Source organism: Macaca mulatta, chromosome 20 (genome assembly GCF_049350105.2).
Source record: "Macaca mulatta isolate MMU2019108-1 chromosome 20, T2T-MMU8v2.0, whole genome shotgun sequence".
NCBI classification, from domain to species: Eukaryota; Metazoa; Chordata; class Mammalia; order Primates; family Cercopithecidae; genus Macaca; species Macaca mulatta.
The window spans coordinates 62,033,213-62,056,453 of record NC_133425.1 but is presented as its reverse complement, the minus strand read 5'-3'; the positions used below and the strand labels follow the sequence as shown (position 1 = coordinate 62,056,453).

Sequence of the window (23,241 nt, the reverse complement as noted above, 5' to 3'; positions counted from 1 at the left end):
AGTATCATGCTGACGTGGGTACTTATAGCATTAAAAAAATTTTTTTTGAGACAGGGTCTTGCTCTGTCACCCAGGCTAGAGCACAGTTGGCATAATCATAGCTCAATGTAACCTTGAACTCCTGGGCTCAAGCGATCCTCTTGCCTCAGCCTCCAAGTAACTGGGACTACAGGTGTGCACCACCATGTCTGGCTAAATTTCCTTATTTTAATTTTTTAGAGACGAGGTCTCACTTTGTTGCTTAGGCTGGGCTTGAATTTCTGACCTGAAGCAACCCTCCCTCCTTGGCCACCCAAAGTAACAGGATTACAGGCAAGAGCCAGTGCACCCAGCTGTTACTACAGCTTTGTAGTAAATTTTGAAGTCAGGCGGTGTGATGCCTCCAACTTTGTTTTGTTTTTGTTTTTGTTTTTGCTTAGAATTGCTTTGGCTCTTTGGGGTCTTTTGTGGTTTCATATCAATTTTAGGATTTTTTTTCCTATTTTTGCAAGACTGTCATAGGTATTTTGATAGAGATTACATTGAATCTGTAAATTGCTTTGGGTAGTATTGTCATTTTAACAATATTAGTTCTTCTAATCCATGAGTGTAGAATATCTCCTTTTTTGTGTGTGTTATCTTCAGTTTCTTTCATCAGTGTTTTATAGTTTTCCTTGTATAGATCTTTCACTTCTTTGGTTAAATAGATTCCTAGGTATTTTACATTTATTTATTTATTTATTTTTCGAGACAGGGTCTCACTCTGTCGCTCGGGCTGGAGTACAGTGGTGCGATCTCGGCTTACTACAGCCTCTGCCTCCTGGGTTCAAGCGATTCTCATGTCTCAGCCTCCAGAGTAGCTGGGATCACAGGTGTGCGCCACCACACCTAGCTAATTTTTTTGTATTTTTAATAGAGACAGGATTTTGTCATGTTGTCCAGGCTGGTCTTGAACTCCTGGCCTCAAGTGATCCACCCGCCTGAACCTCCCAGAGTGCTGGGATTACAGACAGGAGCCACTGTGCCTGGCTGTTATTTTATATTCTTTGTAGCTCTTGCAAATAGAATTCCTTTCTTGATTTCTTTCTCAGATTGTTCACTGTTGGTGTGTATACATGCTACTGATTTTTGTATGTTGATTTGATTCCTGCAGTATTACTGAGTTCGTTCATCAGTTCTAACAGTTGTTTGGTGGAGTCTGTAAGGTTTTTTTTTTTTTTTTGGTAATTTCAACTTTTATTTTCGTTTTGTGGGGGTACATGCGCAGGTTTGCTACCTGGCTATATTTCACGATGCTGAGGTTTAGGGTATGATGGATCCCATCAAGTAGGTACTGAACATAGTACCCAATAGGTACTTTTCAACCTTTGCCCTCTCCCTTCCTCCCCACTCCAGGAGTCCCCAATGTCTATTGTTGCCATCTTTATGTCCATGAGTACCCATTGTACCCTCTTGTAAGTACCCACTTAAAGTGAGAACATGCAGTATTTGGTTCTCTGTTCCTGCATTAATAAGCTTAGGATAATGGCCTGAGTCTTTAAGCTTTTCTAAGTGTAAGATCATGTTGTCTGTGAACAAGGTTAAGATGACTTCTTCCTTTCCAATTTGGATGCCCTTCATTTCTTTGTCTGGCCTAATTGCTCTGGTCCCTTGGAGACTTTCCGTAGGCTCCTATGATAGCTGTTACCATACCGTCCTCTAATTGTTTCAGTGTCTGCCTTTGTCCACCCTGCTGTCAGAGCCCTGTGATCATGCTGGGTTCATCTTCAGCCCCAACCCTGCGTGTGTAGATTTCTTGAGCTGTCCTTCAGTGTCTTGTGAGACCAGGGTCCTCCTGCAGATGCCACTCTGACGGAAAGTGCTGTGTTTTCCCTTCTGCAGGGCCTGATGTACCAAGATGCCTCTCGCTGGGGCCTTACGCTACAGACTTATGTGCAGCTCACCATGCTGGACAGGCATACTTGTCCTCAGGTACGTTTCAAATGCTCAGTTTCAGCCTTCTTAAACGTTTTCTTCAGACTTGGGGTATGTGATTGCCAGGAAGGGAAACTTCACAAGGAAGCCAGGCTAGGCCTTCAGTGCTGTGCAGGCCTCTGTGTGTGGGGCCAAGGTCACTGGCTCCTGCAGTTCTCTTCTGACCAGCCTCTAGTGCCCCTACCCACAAACCTCAGCCAGCCAGGTGGTGCCCCTGTCAGGTGAGGACCACTGCTGGACTCAATGCCATTTGACTCAGTTCTTCTCAAAGTGTGGTCCCTGGACCAGCAGCAGAAGCATCACCTGGAAACTTGTTAGAAATGCACATTTTCAGCTGGGTGTGGTGGATCCCACCTGTAATCCCAGCACTTTGGGAGGCCAAGGCATGCGGATCACCTGAGGTCAGGAGTTCAAGACCAGCCTGGCCAACATGGTGAAACCCCATCTCTACTAAAAAATACAAGAATTAGTCTGGCGTGGTGGTGCGCACCTATAATCCCAGCCACTTGGGAGTCTGAGTCAGGAGAATGGCTTGAACCCGGGAGGCGGAGGTTGCAGTGAGCTGAGATTGCATTACTGCACTCCAGCTAGGGTGACAGAGTGAGTCTCCATCTCACAAAAAAAAAAAAAAAGAAATGCAAATTTTCTGGTCACATCCCAGACCTGCTGAATCATAAATTCTAGGGATGAGGCCCAGCAATCTGTGTTTTATCAAGCCCTCCAGGTGACTTGAATGCATGCTTTGTTTGTTTTCATATTTGAGAACCACTAATTTAACCTTCATGGGGTCTGGCTCTTAGTTCAAATTCTTGAGACAAAGAATCTGATTGGTTCAGCTTTGGTCAGGTGTCCAGCCCTGGTTCAATCAGGTGTTGGGTACAGGACCCCAAGGCACAAACATGGCTGCTCAGGCCTATTCCATCAGTGAGGGTGCATCTAGAGACAGTCTCTTAGAAGAAAGGGGGTGAGGAGGTCCTGATCGGCACCTATGTTTCAAGGCTGTAAGCACAATCTATGATGCCAGCTTTAAGGCTCTGCATGAAGGAGACAGACTATCCCTACAGCATTTAACACTGGCACAGCTGCTGGACTGGACACTTCAGTCCCAGTCTGGGTACCTGCAACAATAGCTACCACTCTTCTGTAAATCTGTCTTTTCAAATTGAAAGATGTGAGCGGGACCTTTTTGGTGAGTAAAAATTTCCATCTCCCCAAATATCTGTCTAAATGACACAAATCCACAAATCAAAAGATCTGAGGTTAACGCGTTTTGCCTTTGCTAATCTGCTTTTCCTGAGCAGGCACTCAATTGCAAACCTAAGTTGTATCTAATGATATTTGGATAGGAAGGGATGTAAGTGTGCTCCTCTATTTAAGGAAATCTACCTTGGGAGGCAGAGAGAGATGGACAGACCAGGAAGGATGAGCAGAAGGAGACAGAAGGATGAATGGGGAGCTAGGAAGTAAGGAAAGAGAGGATGGAAGAATGGAAAGGAAGATGGATGGGCAGAGGATGGATGGACAGAGGGACAGCAGGGAGAGGGAAGAAATGCCTGGGTTTTCAAATGCTTTCAATCTGCCTCGGATTTGTTGGCCCAGGTTCCATGGGTGCTGTGGGCCATGGCCAAATGAGAGTGCTGTTAGTCTGCCTGGCATCAAGGGTCAGGCACCTTTTGCTTCCCAGAGGAACGCTGGACAAAGGGCAAGATCGTCTGCAGAGGGTGTGAGCATCCTGGCAGAGAGGGGTGCTATCAGGCTGTCTTCCTCCCTCTTGGGCATCGTCCTTCCCAGTTTCCATGGGCAGAGCCCCCAGAACGTCACCGCCAACCTGACCCTCGTGGGGCTGTACTTCATGCATGCAGTCCCTCCACTTAAGCAAAGTCACCCTATTTAGGTCCGTGATAGTCACCACATGTTGCCACAAGTGGACAGCTTTGGATGGTTTCTCCAGGGCATGGCCGTGTTCCAATTGAGCCTCACCTCCCATCAAAGAGGTGGCTGCTGATGAGCCATCAGCCTCAGCATTGCTGGGCCATGTATGCAGCTTTGGGGTGTGGCGCAGGTCAGGGTGGAAGGGGCACATAGCCTGAGCCTGGTGGCAGATGTGGCTTCTCCTCCCAGCAGAGGAGTGAGGAGGTCCTCCTGCCTCACTCTCTCCTCCGCCTTGATTCTCATATTCAGCCAAGTCCCCAGGCAGGGGAAGTAACAGACATTTCTCAAGGCCTCCTGGCTGTCTCCTCTTCCCCTGAGTTTGTGATTCTCTTTTTGTTTTCCTTTAGGTGTCATCTGTACGGTTGATGGAGAGGTCGATTCACAGCGCAAGATACATTTTTGTAGAAAACCTGTATAGAAGGTACTGTAGTTTGCATAATTGATAATTTATTAAACTACTAATTTTTCAAAATGAAATAGAAACTTGTTTATTTGATTGACAGATTCGGAGTACCCGCTGTTGTATCAGTTAACCATTGCCATAGCAACGTGGTATAACAAACAGCCACTAATCCTCATGGCAGACAGGTATCTGCATTCGTTGCCCAGTCAGCCAGGTTGGTCACCAGGCAGCTCTGCTGACCTTGGCTGGGCTCAATGAGATGTCTGGGAATCAGCTGATGTAGGAGGGCCTAAGCAAGGGTGACTGGAGGTGGCTTATCTCTCTTCCTCTTGCCTGTCACCCTCCTTCTGGGACCAGCAAACCAGCCCAGGTGTTCACTTCTCACGGTGACAGAGGGTAGAAGCAACAGCAGAGATGCAAGGACATGTCTTCAGGCCTCTGCTCCAAGTTAGCTAACATTCCATTGGCCAAAGCAGGTCACATGGTCACATGAGCCCAGGGTGGAAAGGTGGGAGGGTCCAGTGAGTTACACAGCATGGTGCAAGGCTATAGGGAAGGGTGGAGAGTTGGGCAAGTCAGACGCATGGTGTGCATCGCATTTGTTGTGTTTTTCGCTAAAAGCTTCCCTCATGAGAGCGGACTCTGTGATATATACCTAGTTAGGGGGCTTCTGGTGGCCTGTCAGTGCCAAGGGCTCAGGCATGGGGCCCTCCATCCCTGTGCTCAGAGACTGCTGATTTCTCAGGGTCTTGGGGAAATGGGTTGCAGACCCCACCTGTCCCCGCTGTGAGCTTGGGATACTGCTGTCCCTCCCTCAGAGCTGTTTGGATGTCAGCGCTGAAGGCCCTTCCTCCCACTCTCATCTGCAGCTGCCTTCCTAAATGTCGCCCTGTCTCCTAGCCCTCCCCGACCACCCTGTCTAGATAGGGCAAGCTCCTTGTTAGTCTTTGTTTCGTTTTTGGTTTTGGTTTTGGTTTTTTGAGGCAGGGTCTGGCTCTATCACCCAAGCTGGAGTATGGTGGCACGATCTCAGCTCGCTGCAACCTCCTTCCCCCAGGCTCAAGCCATCCTCCCACCTCAGCCTCCCAAGTAGCTGGGACTACAGGCACACACCACCACGCCTGGCTATTTTTTTTTGTATTTTTAGTAGAGACAGGATTTCATCATGTTGCCCAGGTTGGTCTTGCACTCCTGGGCTCAAGTGATCCTTCTGTCTCGGCCTCCCAAAGTGCTGGGTTTACAGGTGTGAGCCACTGTGCCTGGCCCCCTTGTTATTCTTAATGACTACCTTCTGTTAGTTTTCTTTGTAGTATTTAAGGCAATCATATGAAATGATTTAACCAATTATGACCTACAAAAATGGCAGTTTTGTGTGGTTCAACTTAGTATGTGTCTAATTGTTTATTGCCTGCCCCGCCCCTCCACATGAGACCATAAGCTCCTAAGGGCAGGCACCAAGTTTGGTGTCCTTGCCTAGTGTGGACCCAGCACAGAGTGAGCTCCTGGTTGATACTTGTTAGCTATTGTTGGATGAGGGGACCTGCGACTGTGCTTTGGTCTCCAGCCCAACTTGTTCCCCAGGCTCTGGCCCCCTGCTGTTTTGTACCTTTCATTTGAGGGGCCGCTAAAAAGGCTTCTCCTAGGAGCCCTGAGCTGCCATGGATCATACTTTTGAGCCTGTATCACCCCCACAAAATGAGAGCCTCTGCTCAGAACATCAGAGCAATGCTGTGGGCTCAGGGGCTGGCAGCCAAGGTGAGTCCTGGCTGTGGCTTTGCCCCCTGACCTCAGACTTTTCTTGTGGGCTGCAGCTTGCCCTCTCAGCAGGTGGCATTCCTGACCTTAGAGCCCCATTTTCACCTGACAGCCTGGGTTTCCAGGTGTCCACTGCTAGGTTTATCCAGCCCTCTGCCCTCAGCTCCTGCTCTTTAGCACCTCAGCCAGAGGGAGGACAGGCAGGACAGAGGAGAGCGAGAGCAGAAGGGAGCCCCTGTTATGTTTGTGTACTGCTCTGCTTAGAAGTGTACTGCTCTGATTAGAACTGTAGCCCAAGGTGGAGGTTGCAGTGAGCCGAGATCACACCACTGCACGCCAGCCTGGGCAACAGAGTGAGACTCTGTCTCAAAAAAAGAACTGTAGCCCGAGGAACAGATCTTGGCGGTGGGGTAGGATTACCTGTGAACCTCACAGAGTGGGGCTGTGTCTGTCTGTGAATCACATTCAGCTTGGCCTGTTTTGTGTGGGCCCAGTGACTCTTATTGCTTTTTTTTTTTTTTTTTTTTTTTTTGAGATGGGCTCGTGCTCTGTCACCCAGACTGGAGTGCAGTGCCATGATCATGGCTCACTGTGGCCTTGATGTCCTGGGCTCAAGAGATCCTCCCACTTCAACCTCCTGAATAGCTGGGACTACAGCACATGTCACCATTTCTGGTTAATTTATTTCTTATTTTTTGTAGAGACAGAGTCTCTCTGTGTTGCCCAGGCTGGTCTCAAAACTCCTGGGCTCAAGTGATCCTCCTGCCTCAGCTTCCCAAAGTACTGGGATTACAGGCATGAGCCTGATTACAGCTGTGCTTGGCCTGATGGCTCTTTTTGAAGCTAGTAATCTGGAATGGAATGGCCAGAGGTTAAGGGGAGAGGATAGAGTGTGGCATTTGGTGGGCCTGGGTTCTATCCTGGCTCTGAAGTTTGCTCTGTTTATGAGGAAGACCAAGTTTCTAAATTTCTCTGAGCCCATCTCTCATCTCTGATTCCTCTCTTCCATCTTTGAAGAGCCTTTTGACCTGCCGCCTCCTTCATGTCTTAGGACCCTTTTGCAGGTCCTTGCCCACCTTGGTCTTTATTAAATTTGTGAGTTCCCGAGTCCCACCCCCAAACCTATAGGCCACCCAGCGCCAGGTAGATTTCCTCAGGAGCCATTTGTCTTTGTCTGGCCCGGGTCACAGTTCCTGCTGATGGCCACAGGCTTTGTAACTCCATGGGTGGTAACTCCCACCCATGGTCCTGTGTCATCACATTTCTGATGTGTCAGTTCTGTATCTCCCAATCTCTATGGTTATGGCATTGGTCCGGATGACATGGGCCTCGCCTGGAGCTGTTTTGTGGGTGGTTTAGGAAGAGAATGTAGCTTTTAATTTTTTTAGCTCTTTTCCTGCCCTGATGACTTTATATTTATGTCTCTCCCCGGCCCTCCCAGAATGCATGGCCTCTGTGGTTAGGATTTCTGTGGGACAGTGAACCACAGAAGAAACTTACAGTGTCTTTCTTTCTGTTCTTGGGATCTAATTGTTTTAAGTTCATATGGCTTTCCGGGGGCTGAGATTCCCCTGAAGACCTTGTTGGGGCCTTGAGACCCATCACTGAGGTCTCTTGAAGCCAAAAGCTGTCAGTGGGCATGTGGCCTTGGGCACTCCAGAGGCTGCTGGGAGCACTGTGGCTGCCCGGAGGGCCAGGCTATCCACCATGGTCTCTAGGGAGATGAGAAAAGGTGGTGTTCCTCAGACCCTTTCATGGAAATCCTCTGAAGGCAGAGGAAAGCTTCCCATAGCACTGCTTACTCATCCTCCCAGCCCCTGTGGTCCAAAGCAGCCACCTGCCAACAACCTGGAAGTTTCTTGGAGTCTCCTGTTTTAACCTAGAATTCGTTAGGATTTTGCATTTTCCTCCATAGTATGTTCTTGTTTTGTATCTAAAAATAATAATTTACATACTTATCATTGAGGACAATGGATGCTGTATTAAACACCATGCTTTGCATGTGCCTTGGAGTTCCCACACCCTCAGCCACATACCCCAGAGTCCCTAAGTCCAGGAGGCAGAGAACAGAGGGGTAGGGGTATTCAAAACACCTTCCCAGGGCGTGATTCACTTGTGAACTGCACCTGCTTATGTGTTCCCTGGAAACTGGGGCGTCCGCTCTCATGGTTAAGGAACAGGGCAGGGACCCATGGACAGGAGCTGCATTTGTTGTCTGGTTGTTGACCCTATTGGGCAGATACGGAACTGAGAAAGGATTACAAAGCCAGTGCTCCTTCCTGATCGGGCAGGAACTAACCACAGGAGGGGAACGTGTTCTGAACCCTGCTGTGTGGGGGCAAGCAGCAAATGAGGAAGTGGCAGGAGGCATCTAGATTTCTCTCTTCAAGGCCAAAAGCTTCAGGGCCCACTGGGGCCCCCAAAGCTGAGAATCCTGAGGTACTAGCCCCTGAGGTACTCTGCCTCTTCCAGACAGGCCTTACTCTAAGCTTCTCCCACGATCACCTGTGCATCTTGTTTACGGGTAGATTCCGCTTCAGTAGCACTGAGGTGGGGCCCGAGAGGCCACATTTCTAGCAGGTGCCCGGGTGGGACCACACTCCTGCTGGTCAGGGATCACACTTTGAGGAATATGGGCCTTACAAAAAGGTGGCAGGGCCAGGTGTAGTGGCTTATGCTTGTAATCCCAGCACTTTGGGAGGCAGAAGGGGAAGGATCACTTGAAGCCAGGAGTTCGAGACCAGCCTGGGCAACAAAGTAAGACCCCCATCTCTACAAAAAATAAAAATAAAAATTAGCTGGGCCTGGTTGTACACATCTGTAGTCCCAGCTACTCAGGAGGCTGAGGCAGGAGGATTGCTTGAGCCCAGGAGGTCAGGGCTGCAGTGATCCATGAGCATGCCACTGCCCAAGTGACAAGTGACTTAGTGAGACTTTGTCTAAAAAATAAATTAATAAATAAAAAAGGCTGGTAGCCAGGTGGCCCACAGGGCACCCTCCATCCCTGTGCTGCGACCCTTTTCCCCTGGAGTTCTGACGGTGAGGTGGGCTTCCTTGGGGCTTCACTGGACCTTTGGGGGTCATAAGAGCAACAGCCCTGGCCTGAGGATTGTCTTCGGGGCCATGGTGAAAAGTTCTGCGGGGTGCAGGATTTCCTGTTTCCTGCACCTGGCCTGTGGTTTCTTAATTTCACCTTTGTTGCTTCATATTTGGGTTGCTGGGGGCTATGTTGTGTTACCTTTGTTTTTAAGGTTTCTGAACTTATTCCTAGGCCAAGAGTCAGGCAGCCATAGGGCAAAGTAAAAAGTATTTTTAGCCAGAGCCACAGAAAGGATGAAGGGAAGGAATACCAGAGCTTGGCTACTCTCCGGACAACTCCAGCTGCCCTCGATGCAGTGGTCATCCACAACGAAGTATTACTGAGAAAGTAGATGTGGGTTTTTTGTTTGTTTTTGAGATGGAGTCTTGCTCTGTTGCTCAGGCTGGAGTGCAGTGGTGCGATCTCAGCTCACTGCAACCTCTGCTTCTCAGATTCAAGTGATTCTCCTGCCTCAGCCTCCCAAGTAGCTGGGATTACAGGCGCCCACCACCATGCCCAGCTCATTTTTGTGTTTTTAGTGGAGGTGGGGTTTCACCGTGTTGGCCAGGCTGGTCTCAAACTCCTGACCTCAAGTGATCTGCCCACCTCAGCCTCCCAAAGTGTTGGGATTACAGGTGTGAGCCACTGTGCCTGGCCAAAGTAGATGTTTTTAGAGGTTTCTGCTCCTCCAATGCAGATTACTATCATTGTTACTACCTATGCAAAATGTAGCATAAAACCGAGTTTGGCTGGGTCCTTTGCCCATACCTAGAATAAGGTGTCTTGGTTCCCACCTGCAGGGAGTTCAGCCGGGTACTGGGAACCACACGGTGGCATGTGGGGCGTCAGCTCCTGCCTGGGAGCTCGTGTTTCCTCATTTCCTGGGATGCTCTAGGAAAAGGCTTCCCAAAATGCCGTGATGGGGAGCCCTTCACAAGGTGGGAGGGCACACTACCACTGCCCCTTCAGTGCTCGAGTTGGTCTTTTTCTCCCTCTCAGAAACTCTTGCAACCTTGGTTCGGGATCTGTGGGGGTCTGGATAGAAGGGTGTACGGCAGGCTCAGGTCCCCAGAAAAGCCCACATGTTGGAATCCTGCATCTCCTCAAAGTAAAATTTCTTGAAAGGTGTTCTTGCTCTTTGGGCCGTGAACAAATGAAGAGCTCGTCAGGGGAGAGACCCGCCTCTTCTGGCACTGTGTACCCCGGCGAGGTTGGGGTGTGCAGAATGTAAGTGCGGTTATGCCACCAGGGGTTCGAGAGGGCTGTGTTAATTGCTGGAGAGGAAGATTCCAGTTACACAGTGTCCTTAAAGATGGGAACTTTTTTTTTTTTTTTTTGGAGTCGGAGTTTTGCTCTTATTGCCCGGGCTGGAGTGCAATGGTGCAATCTCGGCTCACTGCAACCTCCACCTCCGGGTTCAAGCGATTCTCCTGCTTCAGCCTCCTGAGTAGCTGGGATTACAGTCATGTGCCACCACGCCCGGCTAATTTTGTATTTTTAGTAGAGACGGGGTTTCTCCATGTTGGTCAGGCTGGTCTCAAACTCCCAACCTCAGGTGATCTGTCTGCCTCAGCCTGCCACAGTGAGCCACTGTGCCTGGCCAAAGACGGGAACTTGTAAGGGGCGGGCAGCTGGCTAGCATGAAAAGCTGAAGGTGGTGAGCAAAATTCGTGTAGCCAAAGAGGCCACGCAGGTGACTGTGTGGGCCCAGTAATGGGAAGCAAAGGTTTTACAAGATTGCCTGGTCGTCCTTTTCTAAGAACAGAAGTGAGGGCGTGGAGTGGGGCCCAGCTGAGGAAATGACATGCTGACTCACCTGTGGCTGGTGGTTGGAGATACTAAGAAAGACCTGGTGTTTGGAACCACAGGCTGGGCCTCCTCCCCTGCTTATTGGCCTAGGGGCTTAGGCTCTTCCTAGCTCCTGTCTAGACTGAAGCCTTCTGTCTGGGTCATGGGCCTAAGAGCTGTGGCATTCCTGCAGCTGAGGCTAGAGAGAGACTGGATTTGATCCAGGTCAGCTGACAGAGTGGGGCGGGCGGGTGGTGCAGTGGAGAGCATTTGGGTTTGGGGGTAGGGAGAGCCAGGCTTGAACCCCTGCTCAGACAGAGTTGGCCTTCACTTCTCTGATCCTCAGGTTTCTTCTACAAATTGGGACTGAAGCTAGCCTCACAAGGTCTTGTGAAAACAAAAGGAAATAACGTATACAAGGGAGCTCTTCTAATCCATTCCGCACAGACTGGGGGCTCTCTGGGCCTCAAGGAAGGATGCAAGAAATTGTGCTGATGTAACAGCAGGATTCATGTATTCATGTGGACGAAGACCTTAGTTTTGCCCCCTTGGGGTCAGGGGAGGGGTGAGACTCCCGTGCCCACTGTTGAGTCATGTGCTTGGATTTGCCAGACTTGGATTTGCTTGGTATTACTCTCCGTGTGTTCTATAGAAATAAAGGCTATGGCTTGTCTTGTCGGTGGTGTGGGGAGCCCCATGCTTGAGACAGACACAGGAGGAGCTGGGCAGAGTTCCTAGGAGGAAGTACAGTTAGAATAGCGCCTGCCGTGCCCCATGTCCCTCGGAGTCATGGAGATCAGGCTTCTGTTTCCTCACTCAGCTCAGCCACTGGTCAATCAGTCCTCCTGGATCCCCCAGCCTCTTCCGGCACACAGTTCCAGTCATGGAAGGGTTTTCGATAGGTCTGGCCTACTGACCCTGCCCACGGGAGGCCACCCCACCAAGGACCCCTTCCAAGAACATTGGGAAGGGAGAAGCTGGCCCTCAGTCTGCACCAACCCTGTGGGGGAAGCCTTTTGTTTGACTGTGGTGGGGGTGGGAGTGGGAGGCCCCTGTGACTACCTGGAGCCGATTCCCAGGGGAGCTGTGGCGGGGGCAGAGCCACCAGAATCTCTCAGTCCCAGAGTCCCCCACAGGTGTGACCCCCTCCCCATGTCTCCATGTGTGGACCTCCATGCACTGTGACCGTTTTGCAGTGGTGGTTGGTTTGGTTTTAGTTAACACTGCTTCATGTGTTCTGAGCTGCGGTTCAGTTCCATGGTCATATCTGTGGGCACCCTCCCAGCTCTGGGATTGGACAGTCTTCCTTGAACTCTGTAGACACATGAGGTCCTCCGGTGGTTAGTCCAGCCTTGGAGACTTGGGAGACTGTCCCATTGGCAGCTTAACTTCTCCTCAATTGCTGCTAACTGGCTCCACCCCCTCGGTGCCACCTCTTCTGTGCCCTCAAGCTGTGAGTTTGCTGGAGTAGGGGAGAAGCTAATCAGCAGCTTCCTCATTGCACATCCTCATTTTCTTGGAGCCGATTTTTTCTCAGTCTAATTTTTCCAGAAACGGAAAATAAAAGAGAGTGGTTTGGTTTCTTGAACGTCAAATATTCAGAGCTGAACTAACTGAAACCCAACTCAGAGTAGCCTGAACAATGAGTTGTTGTCAACTCCCAACAGATGGCTTAATTTGATGCCTCTGGCCTTGTTTCTCTTCATTTTCCTGCTCTGCATCCTGTTCGTGTCCTCAGTGCGATTCTTTCAGGGGGACAATGTAGTCGCGGCAGCATTGGGCTTCTCACTCGCTGGTTGGAGTAAGGGCAGGTGTCTTGCTAGTGGCTCTTCCCCAAGCGTGCGGAAGTATCTTTTCTGTAAGTCCCTGCAAACCTCCCTCATGCCTGCCTAATCCAAATCGGGCCCCTGTCTGGGGGAGGCCCTGCACTGATTGACTTAGCTTGGCTTCCCGAACACATTGCTGGAACCAGGGCAGACGACTTCCCTTAGATCAATTGTGCCTACCCTAAGGCTTGGAAGCTTGGGGTGGGTCAGGTTTCCCTGAAGCCCTTGGGTCTGTGGATGGACCCTGAATAAAGAATAGGCTACTTTTAAGGAGGTAAGTGGAGAGGAGGCAGGGAGGCAGCCTGTGGGCACAAAGTCGTCACCTGAACTTATAGTGCCTGAGTTTTGTTGACTGGGAATCCCCTCTCTAATGCTGCAGGATTTCCTTCCCACTCCGCCCGCCTCCCCTCCCCCACGCAGCTGGGAGTCCTGGCAGTCCCACAGGTTGGTCTGCCCTGGCCTCTGTGCTGCAGTCTGCTCAGGCCCCCCTGCTGTTCTCCGTCCACTGTCCTGCTCCTCTGTCAAATGCTCTTCTCTGCTGAGAACATGGGGGTGGTCTCATAGACTAGGGGAGAATGTCCCTCCCCAGTTGGTGTCATGCCTTGCTATTAGGCCCCAAGACAGGGCTGCTTGTGCCCTTGACCTCCTAGAGTTCCTGCCTCACTTTTCCAGCCTCTTACTTCCTTCCATCCTCATCCCCTCATGGGATGGAGTCAGCCCCTCCTCACCCCCTCCCCCTGGGAGCCTCCCATTGCACACGGCTCAGGTATGGTCACTCCTCCATGGCCAGTCTTGCTGAACCCAGCTCTGAGCGGGTCCCACATGGAGCCACTAGTGGAATGGAGGATGTTAAAGGGAGAATTCCTCTGCTAGGCCTGTGAGGGTCATCTGCCTGCTGATAGGCTTGTGCCCTCCAGCCGTGGCCATTCCTGCTCTCTCTTTCCTGTTGATTTCCTCCCAGGTCACAGGAAACCCACAGAAATACCAGGAATAGATGCCAGATTTCTCCTTCACCCTGGGCTTGTTCTTCCTTCCCACTTTCTTGCCTTCTTGTCTTTCTTTTAAAGTTAACATTTAAAATATGTAGTAGGCCGGGCGCAGTGGCTCATGCCTGTAATCCCAGCACTTTGGTAGGCTGAGACAGGTGGATCATTTGAGGTCAGGAGTTCGAGACCGGCCTGGCCAACATAGTGAAACTCTGTCTCTACTAAAAATACAAAAATTAGCCTGGCATGGTGGTGCACGCCTGTAGTCCCAGCTACTCAGGAGGCTGAGGCAGGAGAATTGCTTGAACCGAGCAGTGAGCTGAGATCACGCCACTGCACTCCAGCCTGGGTGACAGAGTAAGATTCTGTCTTAAAAAAATAAAAAATAGAATGTGTAGTAATGCTCCCCAACCCCCACTGCTGATTTGCTGATTTGAGAAGTAATGTGTTGTTAAAATTTGGAAAATACAAAAAGGTATAAAGAATAAAAGTCTCACATAGTCCTGCAGCTCGAGAAAAGCACTGTTTACATTTTGATATTTTTCTTTCCTGCCTTTCCAAGATGCATTGGTGAATAGTTTTGGAAATGTGGTTGGGGTATACACAGTTTTAGATCATGTTGCTTTCACTGAACATTAGATTTGAAATTTTTCCATGCCATTAAATATTATTTTACAATATCATCCTTCAGTTACTGCATGAATTTTCTGTTATATAGATTTACCAAGATTTAGTTTTTTATTGTTTTAAACAGTGCAACAGTGAGCATCATGATTATTTTCACAAAATAAATTTTTTGTTTTGTCAGAGTCAGGGGTCTCACTCTGTTGCCCAGGCTGGAGTGCAGTGGCATGATCATGACCCACTATAGCCTTGAACCCCTGGGCTCGAGTGATCCTCCTGCCTCAATCTCCCAAGTAGCTGGGACCATAGGCATGTGCCACCACACCTAGCTAATTTTTTTGTAGTTTTTGTAGAGATGGGGGTCTTTCCATGTTGCCCAGGCAGGTCTTGAACATCTGGCCTCAAGCGATCCTCCCACTTCACCCTCCCAAAGTGCTGGGATTACAGGCATGAGCCACCACCCTGGTCCACAAAATAAATTTCTAAAAGTGAAATTGGTTTGCTGATTCATTGCCCAACCTGAGCACTGTCTCTGTTCTCAGGGCACAAGCTTTAAAGTCCCTTTCTCTGCTTAGAGTTCCAATCCCAAGTGAATTCTCCCATCACTCTGTGCCATGGCCCTTGCAGCATTGCACCATAAGCTGCCCCCAGGCAGCAGGAAGTCGGGAATGCTTAGGGTCCTTGTCACTGCATGTCTAGTATTGCATGGATCACTTTGTGCCCTGGTACCCTTGCTGACTCCCTTTCAGTGAGAGCCATCTCCAGATCCTTTTGGGGGAATTGCATAGCCCAGAAGCTTTCCTTTAGGTGAATAAGCCCTTACAACTCTCATTGCAGTGGGAAGATGCCAGAAGTGGACTATGTAGTTCTGTCGGAATGGTTTGACTGGATCTTGAGGAACATGGACGTGTCCATTGATTTGATTGGTGAGATGCACCCCTCCCACCTCCACCTCTGGTCTCTCTCCTGGGCCCCTTGAGGATGTGCTTGGCTGGGCCCCAACCCTTGGGGGCAATGGGTGAGGCACTCGGCAATTCCTTCCCCATAGGAGTTCAGCCTTCTACCTGAGGGCAGACAGAATTTGGGGCTTCTGGTCTGTCATGGAGAAGAATCTTGGCTTTTGTTCTTTAAACTTCCCTCCCTGCCTCCGCTACTTTCAGACCCAAATCCACTGTGATCTGATGGGTTTTCTAGTTGGTAAAGAACAGGAAGGACAGAGCCTGAACATTCACTGAGACCTGCTTGGTGTGAGGCCTGTGCTGAGCTCTGTCTATGAACAGAATCCCATTCAGCCTCAAAACGACCCCACGGGGCTGGTGACACAGAAAGAGAATGAAAATCGGGGCCGAGGGTCAGTGGTCAAGCCGAGAGCTGGCCCTCCCTGCCTCCTGCTTGAACTGTGCAGACCTTCCTCCCGCCTTTGCCCGTGTGCCTGCTTCGCTTCCAAGCCATGAGCAGAGTCCTGAGAGCCACGTATTCTTTTAACCTCAGTTTATCTTCGGACCAATCCTGAGACTTGTTACCAGAGGTTAAAGAGGAGATGCAGGGAAGAGGAGAAGGTCATTCCACTGGTAAGAGGCCTCTTCGGCTTGGTTAAAGACAAACTGGGAAACCACCTCTGTCCACGCCCGGCTTCCTCTCCTAGCCCCACCCCCATGAGATCATTGTGCCCTTGTCTGCAGAGAGAGAAACAGGAACCAAGTGTATCAGGGGGTGAACTCTGACTTCCTGTTTGGCCAGAGACCCACGTGGATGTCCAGATCTGCTTGGCTTCCTGTGGTCGCTGACTCATGGTTTGGCAACCCTCCTGCTTGGAGGTGTTCCCCTCCCCTCCCCACCTGCCCCTTCCCATCTTGTCAGCACCAGGGCTTGTCTCTTCTGCCTCCTGAAGATTGCCTGGCCTTGTGCTCTCTGGGTCCTCCCTAGAATGTGAGTTCCAGGAGGACAGGACCAGCCCCCTTGTGCACTGCTGCATCCCTAGTGCTCAGCGCAGTGCCCAGCATGGAGGCAGTGCTCATGCTCAGTAGTGCTTGCCCACTGGAGAGATGCCATGCCCCTCTGAGTTCTGCTCAGGCCACACTGACTCTCATGGGGACTCTGCCAGTACAGGCCCGGGCTGTGCTTCTTGCCCTGGTCCTTCCCTCCTCACATCTCCCTCAAAATCCAGCCTCCAGGCTGCTGCGCAGCTGATATTTCCAATACTTATCACCACTCGTGCAATTTCCCAGCCCAGAACCCTTCAGTGCCTTGCTACTGGCTAGGATGCAGTCCTCACTTTGTAATATGGCTTATGACCCGGCCCCAACTGCCTCTCTGGCATTATCTTCCTCCATTCCTTACTTTCTATGCTGTGGCTGTAAGGAACTAGTTGTGGCCACACACAAACATCTACAAGCACAGTGGAGCTATGCAAATGTGCCTTTGCACAGTTGTTTCCTTTGACTTTAAAGTATTACTCAGATGTCACCTTCTCCAGGAAGCCACCCCTGACCTTCCTTCCATTGTAACCCCCCCAAACCCACCCACTGGCTTTCTTTGATCACAGGCCTTAGGACAGTATACTGACACTATTTGTTTATACCTTTTTTCCCCCATCCCTCATTAATATCGGCTTTTTAAGATTGGGTCTTATTCTCTCTGTGTCCTCTGCACGTGCCTTGGGGCCTGGTGCCTAGTAGTTGCTCAGTTAGTATTGAACTGAATGTCCCATGTGAAAAGCTGCCTCTGGAGGGAGACAGAAGTTGGGCAAGCATTCAGTGGGGCGTCAGGGGTTCTGAGCTCAGGATAGGCTGGACTGGGGGCCCTGGGAGGCCTATCCAACTCCTGAAGGCTTGCTCAGCCTTCTTTTTCCCTGGTGCCAGCACGATGCATTCCTGCTATGAAGGCCCGGGCTTCACTCTGGGCAGCTCCTTTGAAATCTTGGAGACAAGAATGCTAGGAAGATGGAGTGTGGTGGAATGGGGCCAGGCTGGACTGTGCTGTGATGGGCACAGCAGCTCTGCAGTGACCCAGATGCTCCCCAAGTCTGGGGTCCCTCCAAGTTGTGATCTAAGCCATTGTCTTAAGGGTTTGACCAAGTCCATGGGACACATCTGGCTCCTGTTGCCAAGGGAGAGCTGGGCAGCAGATGAAAAGGCAGCTGCAGAGTTGACACGCGAGCCTCTGTTGGCGAGTGAAATCTGTGTGAGGAGCCATCCCACTCTGTGCCTGGGAGAGCACGAGTATCTGCTCTGCCCGATATGTAGGCCCCATGGCTCGAGAGGGCCTGTGCCCCTTTTTCCTTGGGCTCCACCACATCAGGCTTTCTGCAGCTGGCGGTCTTTATAGTCTCGAGGGTCTATAGGTTATGAGTTGTTGAGGGGCTAGAAGGGCAAGGGGTGAGGGTCATGGTCCTCTTGGTTGCAAGACAGAGGGGAGGGTTTAGAGGCTGCCTGGGGCTGGGCCCCTGTCTGAAGGAACTGAGGCCTTGCTGCTGCAGAAGTGGCAGTAAATGGGAGAAGGCAGGCGTGGGTCCTGCCTTTTGCCTTGGCTTTGATTCAGGCGCCAGAGGAAGGGCCAGTGTTTGTGCCTATGAACCCCCAGTGGAGCAGAGCAGGGTGGCTGGTGACACTTCTGCTGTCGTTTTGCTCAACCTGGCCACCAATTGTGCAGCTGCGTCTGCCACGGTCTGCCTGAGCCAGGTTTGCTCTTGCAGGGTTGCTTTGTCCGAGTCACTGCCTATGGTCATTGACTATTTTGTCCCCCTCTGCTTGAGACCCTTGGTGGGCGGGGTGTGCCCTGCCCACTCCCGACAGACTGTTTATGTTTCCCTGGCAGGAATACCTGGAAGCAATTCACCATCTCCATGAGGAGTGGCTCATCAAAGGCAGCCTTTTCCCCGTGGCAGCCCCTGTTCTGGTAAGTAAGACTCCCTTACAGGGTACGAGACTATTCTAGAAAGAGGAGTGACCCAGGGAATGTCAGCCATCTTGCAGACAGGGGAGGGCACAGTCCTTTAGAGTTTGACAACTTGGAAGGAGGAAGGTGGGAAGGCTGGTCCTCTCTCTCCTAGTCCCTGTTTCTGGGCTGAGTCTCAGAGTGAGTTGGCCAGACCCAAGGGAAGGCAGTCTGTCAGTGCCATCACACCTGGCGGTTGTCACTGATCCAGCATCTTCAGTGAAGACTGTAGACCCGGGTTTCAGTTTTCACCATTTGGGATGGTGGTTCCTCTGATGTGACCTTCCTTCTTCCGTGGATGACACAGAACCTCATTTCACCTTTGTTTGGTGACTCAGGTCATCAGAAGGAATGTCAGTGTCTGGTCTGGGCTGCCACACGGTGATGCCCTTAGGAAGTGCTGAGGTGTGGAACTGTCTGTCCTACCCACTAATGTCTCTGCATTCCTGTGTTTACTTTTTACAGTAACCCTCCTTTCTCTTGCTGCCATGTATCATTTCTGACTGATATTGATGTATCTGCCCCTGTCAGCATTTCCTCACTTCCCCGTCCTTGTTTTCCAGTTTGCTGTTTCCAGATTTCTTTACTCACACAAATGCACAGTGGCCCAGATGCTCCCAAGAAATGCGGAGTCTGGAGTCCCTCTGAGTCTTGATTGGAGGGAACCTAAGATGGTTACATATACAACATGGGATGGGCTGTGAGGCAGGGCTGTGTGCAAGCTTTTGTGCATGGCTATAGGAACAATGTTTGATGGACTGTGAGGCAGGGCTATGCATCAGCTTTTGTGCGTGGCCATAGGAGCATCTGTTTGGGCTCAAACACTTCTGCTCATGGCTCTTGTAAGCAGTGAGGTTCTGAAAAGTGAGATATTACTGTAGTAGTTTTTTGTTTGTTTGTTTTTGAGACAGAGTCTCGCTCTGTTGCCCGGGCTGGAATGCAGTGATAGTCTCGGCTTGCTGCAACCTCTGCCACCTGGGTTCAAGTGATTCTCTTGCCTCAGCCTCCCGAGTAGCTGGGACTATAGGTGCATGCCACCATGCCTGACTGATTTTTTATATTTTTCGTAGAGATGGGGTTTTGCCATGTCGTCCAGGCTAGTCTCAAACTCCTGGCCTCAAGTGATCTGTCTGCCTCGGCCTCCCAAAATTCTGGGATTACAGGCATGAGCCACTGCACCCAGCCTACTGTAGTAGATTTTTAAATAAGTACAGTTTATTTTTCTCCCTCATTATGAAAAAAAAGGAGGGTAGAAAGTGATGAGGGAAAAAAATCATTCATGAGCTTACAGGGTCTCACTATGTTGCCCAGGCTGGTCTCAAACTCCTGGGCTCATGTCATCTTCAGGTGTCAGCCTCCCAAAGTGCTTGGATAATAGACATGAGCCACCATACCTGGCTCTTATAGTACATTCTTAAGTGAAAACCTCATTGGAAATGTAGATTGCCCTAGAGCTGAGAGCAGTTTGGCTCTAACCTTCCTTTTTATCTGCCTGCAACCTTCTCTGTGCCCCCTGCCCCCTGCTGTCTGCTGCCTGCTTCCATGTCTCTCTCTCCAGCTGTGAAGGGAGGATGCTGCTGAGGTCAGTGCAGCCCTGTGACCCATGTGTCTAATTTCCAGGTGATCGAGGCTGACCACCACATGGAGAGGATGTTACAACTCTTTGAACAAAATCGGGATCGAATATTAACTCCAGAGAATCGGAAGCTTGGCCCATAGGAGGCAGAAGGTCTATGGATCATGTCTGAAAAATGCCTGCTGCTGCCAAGTTAGCTATTATGAGCAATCTGGAAAAACTTGCTCCCAGGAGGGCTTTGTGTCTGGCCGGCTTGATTTTCCTAATGGTCTCATCTCCTTTGCTAGTGTCTTTGTCATAAGTCTCTGGCCCTCGTGGGTAAGTGACAAACGGGACCAATGGGTTTGCCAAGCCCTTTGCTGTTCGCAGCCTCACATTCCCCGGCTGCCTCTTCCAGTGGCTTCGAGCTGCCGAGTTGCTTTCATGAAGCCCTTAGGGAGTGCACCTGCTGTGTGCCTGACGTCCCGCTGGAGCTGTGTACCAATCATCTCAGCCTTCATCAGGAGGCTGAGGTAGGAGTCTTATGTCCCAGGTGAGGAATTTGAAGCTCAGAAAGATTGAGGGCTCCCCAGAGGTCACACAGCCAGTGTGCAGTGGAGCTGGCACCATTCAGACTTTCAGCCAACTCCACAACTTTCCTTTGCCCTGGCTGCCTCCTCCTGAGAGCTGTTCCCCACCGCCCTGCCTCTTCTGGTTGGAGGCTCTCGTGTCTCTTTGGGCAGAGCTGGCAGTGTGTGGAGCCAATAACATTTTCTCAATGTTGAGCAGTTCCCAAGGACAGTCAGCATTTCTAGACTTCCACAAAATTGTGCTGCATTTGACTGGAGCCTGGTGTTCAGTGGTTTCCCCGCCCGAGGCCACTGCAGGCCCATCCACCACGTCCTCCTGTGGATGTTGACGTTAGGAGATTCACACGCTGGCTCCTGAATGGTGCTCTGTCTCCTTGGCGATGAAGGTCCTGCTTCAGCTGCTGCCAACTCCATGTCAGGGAAGTCGCTTTTGGTGTGTGGCTGGTTTGCCCAGAGCCAAGCGGAGGCAAGGGGCAGCCAGCCCTGGCTTCCAAGGCTCCCGTACTATCTGTGTCCTTCTATAAGGAGCTTTACTCTTGGAATTACTGAAAGTCTGTGGCCCAAGGGAGAGATACAAGTGGCCTTAAGTCTTTTTGAAATGTTCTTTCATCCAGGGGAATGCCTCGAGCCATAGAGCCTGAAATCATCTTTTGGTTCCGAAAATACCTTAACTTCACTCAGCTGGAACTGCGTTGAAAGCAAGGCTGTCCCTTGGATCAAGCAGAAAACAAGAGAAAGAAAGAATATTCCCTTTGGGGACAGTCTGGAAAACTGGGATTCGCAAATAAAGGCTCTGGAAGCATTGCTAGTCCTGAAGCTTCGGAGGTGGGCAGAGCGAGCTTCAAGAAGACTGGATGCAAACCCTGGGAAGGATTAAGGCTCAACTCTGGAGAAACAGGCCATGGGCTCTCAGAGCAGCCGTTAGCTGTAAATAGAGGTAGCAAGGCCACTCCCAGGCCCCTGTGAGTATGGGCACCTGTACATGCAGTGCTCCGACTCTGCAGAGGTGCCAAGTGACCCTGCTGGGCCAGTCCCAGAGAGTTAAGAAGTCAAGGCCTTCAACTCCTGGTTCTTCCTGTTCGGACCAGTTCTTGTGCCATTGGCAGGATGAGAGGCAGCAGCCAGGCGGGAGCTGTGTCTAGCAGCACCTGTAGCCCATGTGCTGCTAATTAGCTGGAAAACTGGGGAAGGTAGAACCTTTGCTACCGGGAATCTTGACATGTGGGGTCCATCTTGAGAATTTTTAAATGAACAGTCCAATATTTCCCCTAGGCTCATTTTGCGCATCCATTTTGGGGCAAATGTGATTTCTCTTTTTTTTTTTCCACTTTTTTTTTTTTTTTGCCCAAGGCACAATCTCAAGAGGTCCTGAGAACATGTACCCATGATTTTTCTTTTACTCTGTGATACCCAGTAACTCCTTCACCTAAGCCCTGTTGTTGATTTTGAAGTGCTTCCTGGGCCAGTGATTTTAGCTCCTGCCAGCATCCTTTTGCCAGTAGAGTAACGTGTTTTTATTTTTCAAACCCCATGTTTCCTAACATGGAATGTATGGGTCCAAGAAGAGCCTGCTGTCCTCCCTGCCTTCCACCTTGGAGAGGAGGCTGGGTGCATCAGCAGTGGCCAGGGCAGGTCGCAAAATCCTCCCATCCTAGAGACCATACCTGAAATGGCTGAAGCCAACTTGCACAAGGGCTGCTGTCCCCCTGTGGCAGGCAGGGCTGGTGGGGGCAGGGGCCACAGAGCAGTCATAGACACTGTGGACCGGGGCAGGAGAAGGACAGATGGGACATGGGCACAATGGGGCCTTGTCCTTAGAGCACTGGGGGGTCCTCCCCAGAGGCTCCTGGCCGTGGCTGGGAGGGGCATGGCAGGGCTGGCATCCCTGTAGAGCCAGAGGGGCCACCCAGGGCAGTGACATTCCAGATGTGTTGGGCCCACCTCATCCTTGCTTTGAGACTGTAGTTCCATGGGGACATGAAATCAGTACACGCCAGAACTGCTCAGCTCCTCTACCTCTCGCTGACTTTTTAAAAATGTTGCACGTCATATACATTTTCTTTCAGTTAGCGTTTATTCCAGTTTTTATTTAAGCTTTTTGACTGTACATGTAAAATATGTGATTATAACCATTTAAAAATATCTTATGTACCTGTTTTTTTTGGAAACTAGATAGAAATATATTTATCTTTTACACAAAAGAAGTGTGTAGCGGGGTGGTCTCGGGCTTTGTGGTGGCTTAGGGGCCATCGGGGTCCCAGGCTCTTCCCACCTTTCTCTTTTGGTTCCACCTCTTGGCTCCTGGCTTCCTTCTTCCAGGGCCTGACTGTCCAGGATGGTGCCTGGAGCTCCTGCTCTGGCCACGGTTGGCATCAGAGCCCACTGCTCCCCATCCACACCGTAATCCAGATGCTGATAATGTCCCTTTCCAAGGCATAACTAAGATAAGTTGGAAGGTTCCTACAAGGCTTTGCTAGAGGCCCTGGGAGGTGGGGGAAAGGCAAGAGGGCAGTGGCCACCCGCAGAACCGGTCACATGACCTGGCATCAGCGCTTCGGAGTCCTCTGGGCCTCACCTCCCTCTCCCCTCTGCTCCCATGTCATCCCACCCTCATCCTCACCCTCACCATCCCCGTCCCACACCATAATGTCCCTTGCAAGGCCTAACCCTGTGAGGAATGAAACCACCTTGTCCTTGTTCCAATGACATGAGTGACGGAATTTACAAACGAGTGAATGTGGACCTCTGGAAACATTACCCAACTTGTTTTTGCCTTTCACTTTCTCTTTCTGCCCCTTTCATTTCCATAGGAGC

General features: G+C 50.5%; 1 protein-coding gene across 14 annotated transcripts in view; it reads left to right on the top strand.

Moving 5' to 3' along the window:
• The window catches only part of TK2 (thymidine kinase 2), a 40,611-nt gene extending 18,044 nt beyond the window's left edge, over positions 1-22,567 (top strand). For 10 of the 14 annotated variants that reach the window (XM_077984082.1, XM_077984080.1, XM_077984078.1 and 7 more), the window contains 6 exons: positions 1,861-1,950; positions 4,233-4,306; positions 15,184-15,272; positions 15,838-15,917; positions 18,163-18,243; positions 19,903-22,567. In XM_077984082.1, the coding sequence (XP_077840208.1) occupies positions 1,861-1,950; positions 4,233-4,306; positions 15,184-15,272; positions 15,838-15,917; positions 18,163-18,243; positions 19,903-20,001 (513 nt within the window). In that variant the 3' untranslated portion in view covers positions 20,002-22,567. Of the gene's footprint in view, positions 1-1,860; positions 1,951-4,232; positions 4,307-15,183; positions 15,273-15,837; positions 15,918-18,162; positions 18,248-19,902 lie in introns of those variants that run through there. The other 4 variants (XR_001441771.3, XR_013410973.1, XR_013410972.1 and 1 more) reach the window with 2 other exon arrangements.
• Positions 22,568-23,241: the final 674 nt, after the last annotated feature.